This window comes from Triticum aestivum, unplaced genomic scaffold (genome assembly GCF_018294505.1).
Source record: "Triticum aestivum cultivar Chinese Spring unplaced genomic scaffold, IWGSC CS RefSeq v2.1 scaffold243116, whole genome shotgun sequence".
In the NCBI taxonomy this organism is placed as follows: Eukaryota; Viridiplantae; Streptophyta; class Magnoliopsida; order Poales; family Poaceae; genus Triticum; species Triticum aestivum.
In genome coordinates this window covers 1-6,076 of record NW_025235514.1, presented here as the reverse complement: position 1 = coordinate 6,076, position 6,076 = coordinate 1, and the positions used below count along the sequence as shown (strand labels likewise).

Genomic DNA, 6,076 nt, shown 5'->3' with positions numbered 1-6,076 from the left:
CCCCGCGCGCGCTACACACACACACTTTTAGAATTTCAAGCTGCCTATTTATTGATTTCTCATTCACAGTGCTCTCTAGTTTTATATTTCCAACTACTACAGATGCCATGGCTCATATCATGATATTTGATTAAGCAAAGAAAGAGAACAGAAGTTCGTCTCCTCTCTAGTCTTCTCTGACCCCAAAGGAAGCTCTCTTCACCATGCCATGCTCTCGACACATTTGCACCATAATTTAGTAGCAGGCGACCAAATATCCCACTACGCAATTTTCTTGGTGTAAGCTGGAGTGAAACAAGTTGGAGTTGAGTATATTAAACCAAAACATGTATTTGCATTGCATTGAAGGCAGCATGAAGGGATTCTGGTTTATTGCAGTGGCAATTAAGTAGCAGAGTCAGTTCTGACTGCATCATTAAAGCAGATACACCAAAGAATAGAAATGCTCTCTCTCTCTTCTATGCTTCAATCCATATACTGTTGCATCAGAACATTTTTGGTATTGCATGGAGTAATTTTAGTATTTTATGTTTGTCTATATATTTGATTGATATAATTAATTCATTCTATTTGAGTTGATAAACTGATTTGCGAAGTTTTCTTTTAATATTTTTCACGTGTCTTCATACCTTTACAGGAGAAAAGGCAACAAATTCTTAATGAGATGAGAACATTATGTGAAGCAAGTTGCTATCCTGGTTTAGTTGAATTCCAGGGTGCATTTTACATGCCTGATTCTGGACAAATAAGCATTGCCCTTGAATACATGGATGGTGGCTCTTTAGCAGACGTTATAAAAGTCAAGAAATCAATACCAGAGCCAGTTCTTGCACATATGCTACAGAAAGTGTTACTTGTATGGATCTTCCACATCCTCTTCCTTTCATGTCTGTGTTGATCAAAATCAGGCTGTGACCTGATGTGTTTTTGAAGTAATAAATTATTCTTTGTACAATTCTGAAGGGCCTGAAGTACTTGCATGAAGTAAGACATCTAGTGCATAGAGATCTAAAGCCAGCAAATTTACTGGTAAACCTTAAGGGCGAAGCAAAAATTACAGATTTTGGTGTAAGTGCTGGTTTGGACAATACAATGGCTATGGTATGCTACTTCTTTGTGACAATTATCACGCTGTTCTTTTGATATTCCTTAAATATGAGCTAATTATTTAATAATAGTACATCAATTTCATCTAATCATTTAAAGTGAATGAACAATATGTTTTCTGCTAAATAAATATGTTCCAGTGTGCTACCTTTGTAGGCACTGTGACATATATGTCACCTGAGAGAATCCGCAATGAGAACTACTCCTATGCTGCTGATATTTGGAGTCTTGGACTAACGATATTGGAGTGTGCTACTGGTAAATTTCCATATAATGTCAACGAAGGCCCAGCCAATCTCATGCTACAGGTGATTGACTACTCAGATTTTTTTTTATTCTTGTCCATCATTCATTACGTATGTTGGGATGGAATATCATCCCTTTTACAGACTGATGCAAAGTGTGGGGACTATTTGAGCTGTTCACATGGTAGCCTTGGTGGGTTGTATTTGAATTCGTTGATATGGCAAAGAATGTTCCATTTCTGCATGTCTGTTCGATGATTATATTAGTTTCCACAATATTTTCTTTTTTCCTTTGCTGGTTTATGTTTTGTAAGTTGTTTTTTTCATTTTCTTTGAATATATAAATTATCTGTCACTTCACTTGTTGCCCTATCTTAATCTTAAAATCACATACTTCAGGTACTGTTTTTTTCCCACTCGATTGTTGTCCTCTCTTACAATCCTAAAATCTCTTATGTCAGATACTCGATGATCCATCACCAACACCACCAGAAGATGCCTATACACCAGAATTTTGTTCCTTCATAAATGATTGCTTGAGGAAAGATGCTGATGCAAGGCCTACATGCGAGCAGGTAAAGAAAACATGTATATTCTAACTTTCATGCAATCTGAGTCCAGTAGGTTAGCAATTTGCATCAATGTCTTGTGGTCTGTTTGAATGTTATTACATATTACTGGTAATAACTTTTTTTGATAAAGCATTAGTGGCAATAACTGTCAGAGTATTGTATAGTTGTGTGGTTAAGTATATTTAGGTATTTATTAACTGATTTACCTTCTCTTGTAAGTATGTCACACTGGCCTTTGGTTGATGAAGACATCACCGCCCCTATCATTGGTCCATTGGAATAAACGAGGAGGCCCATTCCACATAGAGACCTTGGTTTCTCTTCTCTCCCTCTCGTACCATCATGTACAGACTTCCATACCCTAGCCCACAGCAGCCACCATTGCTGCAGCCAGGACACCATCACCACCAATGTTCGCCGTCCACCGTATGTGCAGCTGGGGCTGGAAACCTTAGGCGCAGGGAGAAGGAAAGTATGTGATGGATCAAGTAGAAGATGGGTTTCTTCTAACTCCCTGGTTAACTGATTTAACGTGTGGTTACCTCATTATATTGAGGGGCTGCCTTACATGTGCTAGACTCTAGTCCTAATACAACATGATCTGGACTTGGCAACATGTCCATTATAATAGGACCACTACCTAAACTAAGACCAGTGATCAGAATTATCACTAGCCCACTACACTCACCTTCTTCGTGTTATGTGATGCCTTCGAGTGACCATCAGTCCTGCCTTTTCTAATCTTGGTTTAGCTCTCTGCACATTAGGCGTACACAGATACTACTTGGGCTAGTGATAATTCTGATCACTGGTCTCTCTGTGCCTACTGCCTCAACGATTTCCTGGAAGATCAAGCACATTGTAGTTTTCCTTCCGAATGCTTAGGCCGAGTTCGTTAGGTTGCTAGTCAAGCAGATCCAGTGAAGCATCTTAATTCTTAAGCAATGCATCGGCTACTCTACGTCAGTGAAGCATGATCTCTCCAAGCACATTGGAGTTGATGCTTCCTGCATGAAATTGTAGATGCAGGAGCGGGTTGTTGCTCTCCAGTATGTGCCATCAGAACTCTAGTTAGCTGATTTCTTCACCAAGGCGCATTCTATAGCTTTGTTGTTGATCTGCCTTTAATTTTGTGTATGGTATTATTGGAGGTCCATTTCACAAACTTATATGCAAAATGTAGGTACTGATTAGTTATGGCTTGGTCTAATAACAGAATGTTAATTATCTTGACAATGCATTTTACATCTTTTATCCTTTTCCATTGTTTGGTTTTCTTATAGTGGACTAACATGTTTAACATTCTACAGCTTTTGTCACACGCATTTATCAAGAGGTATGAGCAAACTGGTGTGGACTTGGCAGCATATGTCAGGGGTGTTGTTAATCCAACAGAGAGATTAAAGCAAATAGCAGAGGTGAATTCTTTAGAGCATATTTCAGCTTATTGTTTTCTTCTACTTCAGTTAAATATCAGGACACACTTGATATGAAACATGCCCCCTATGTCAAGAATTGAAGCTAGAACTTTGAAGGGGGTCAGGGAGGGGGAGGTGGGGTAGAGGCTATATGTTGGAGATAGACAAACACTGTTGCTTGATGATGTTACCGTGGCTCACTTTCTTTTGCCTCTGCCACCTCACCGCTGGTGGTCACCATTCCTATTTGTTCCACTTCCATCTACCTCCATTTGGGAACGAGAGGAAGAAGGGGAGAGCGAGAGGGTCAGGTTTATAATACAGCCAGTATATAATCAGTCACCTCCACCAAGGAACACTTCCGCACCCCCATCGATCCTACTTGTTGAGCCACCTTAACCATGTCCCATGGCCCTGTTCCACAACTCGGCTGATCCATTTTGCTTGTAACTATAGGTTGTACATTAGAAAAATGGAAGAACAATGTGGCGCAAGTGTGAACCATTTGAGCGGATGCACTACAGTATTCTTATACTTCCATTGGTTGAGTAAAATATTGCTCTAGCGCCTTCATTTTGTTGAACTGCAGTGCTAGTCCTTCGTGTGTAGAACAACTGGTCTGATAGTTTGTTTGTGCCCTAATTTGTTTGTTTGTGTCCTGATAATTTGTTTGTGCCCTAATTTGTTTGTTATTGCCCAGAGAAACCCTTTTGTTTTCCTTTTAATGAACAAAGTCCATTGAAAAAGAAATTATTTATAAGTCGTGAGGGTTCGAGTGCCCCTATCCCCATACCTGCTTTAACTATGTTATTTATCCATTCTTTTCCTTTTCAACTCGCCTGCTGATTCTTTGACGTTAGCTCGTTTGGTTCCACATTTCGGATCTCAATTCAAACGTGTAGATTAAAAGGACTTTTGTTAATAGACCCACCCGTATCAAACAAGGGTACTCACTACTTGATTTGTTCCTTTTTTCAAGACTCAGTATTCTCGAACATAACTTATTCAATGCTTTCACGGACACACTTGTCCAAATATCACTCAGAAATTCAGACTGAAATGATGGTATGCCCAAATATCCAAGCTCAAAGTGAAAAGTAATCCATTAGCTCCCTTTTAGTTCTGGCAATTCATTAAAGATGCACAGGTTACCACTATATGTACTTAAGCAGATTTCCCCCCTGAATCCCAGATGCTTGCTGTTCATTATTACCTCCTTTTTAATGGCTCTGAAGGACCTTGGAATTATATGAAGACATTCTACAAGGAGGAATCATCTTTCAGGTACCCGAGGCAATGTTACATTTTTTTAGCATGATCCTAAAATATAGATGTACTCTTACTGCTGTTTAGGCCTTTAACCTTTATGTAGATTGTACCTCCAATAGTTGGTTACAGTATCGTTGAAATTATTTTGGTACTAATAACATCAAGTATGTGTTCTGTGATGGTTAATAACTTAATATGAAAACTTGCTGAGACGATATCATTGAGTTGCCAGCGAGTTGATGGAGCTAGCTGAATTGACCGTTGCACTTTTGCACAATTCATCATTTCCTGTTAATCTGGCCCATTTGTTTCTTACTTTATCCTATAGGCAGTGTTGCTTTCCAAATTTATCCTGTCAGGCATTGTTGCTTCTGTTGTGCCTCTATATTACTGTGTGTCGAAGAACCCAAGCTGTTTCTGAGCACATGCATGATATGTGGTGTTATCTCCTGTTTGTGCAGTTTTTCAGGGAATGTGTATGTCGGACAAAGTGCCATATTTGATACTTTATCAAATATAAGAAAGAAGTTGAAAGGTGACCGGCCTAGAGAAAAAATTGTTCATGTTGTTGAGAAGCTACATTGCCGCGCGAATGGGGAAACAGAAATTGCTATCCGTGTGTCTGGATCATTCATCACGGGCAACCAATTCCTGATATTTGGTGAAGGGTTGCAAGCTGAAGGGATGCCCAGCTTGGAGGAAATTGATATTGACATTCCAAGCAAGCGGGTTGGCCAGTTCCGGGAGCAGTTTACCGTGCATCCAGGGACTTCCATGGGATGCTACTACATAGCAAAGCAAGATCTCTACATCGTCCAGTCATGAAAACAATGTATAAAGTGTAAGGTAAGTCTTGTAAATCTCATGTGTGCTGTTTGATGAATTGCTCTTAATGCTGTCGATCATTTATTTGCTTATGAGATTGCTTGGTTTGCAGTGATGTTCCGGTTTGTGCCGTCAATGATTCCAGTTCATGATGAAAGCTATGTCATGGTTTCCACTTCTCGCGGCCCCATAACTTCGACAGGCTTCAGATCACAATGCAGTCCTGCTACCATTGACATTGATTCCATTTCTTCTCGATGCGAGCAAACAAACTTGTAGCTGAAACATAACTTAATTATTGTTTGTAAGGTGGTAAGGAGAATGAAGCGATTCTAATGATTGTTGTGCATAGATCGATACTCTTGACACATGGCACGGTTTTAGTCGAGGCTGCTCAATTTCTGTTGTACTCCCTCTGTAAACTAATATAAGAGTGTTTAGATAACTAAAGTAGTGATCTAAACGCTCTTATATTAGTTTACAGAGGGAGTAGATGAGAAGATTGCGTGTGGGTGCTAATAAGTGACACAGCTCAATGTAGGGTTGTACTACTAATGCTTATGTGTAAAAGACTAACTCCGCTGGTACTGTATCAGTCGGTTTGACGTTTTTCTTTTTTCTTGAACTGTTACTAAGATGT

At 39.5% G+C, this 6,076-nt stretch overlaps 1 protein-coding gene across 1 annotated transcript; it reads left to right on the top strand.

Annotated features, from left to right (window-relative positions):
- Positions 1-637: 637 nt before the first annotated feature.
- Positions 638-5,819, top strand: LOC123176294 (mitogen-activated protein kinase kinase 3; the record flags this gene model as incomplete). The annotated part of the gene is given in 8 exon segments (XM_044590576.1): positions 638-856; positions 964-1,101; positions 1,248-1,415; positions 1,814-1,927; positions 3,235-3,342; positions 4,535-4,626; positions 5,073-5,457; positions 5,549-5,819. Coding segments are annotated over 7 exon segments (1,203 nt in total), but the record flags the coding sequence as incomplete, so codon positions are not given.
- Between the last annotated feature and the right edge of the window lie 257 nt (positions 5,820-6,076).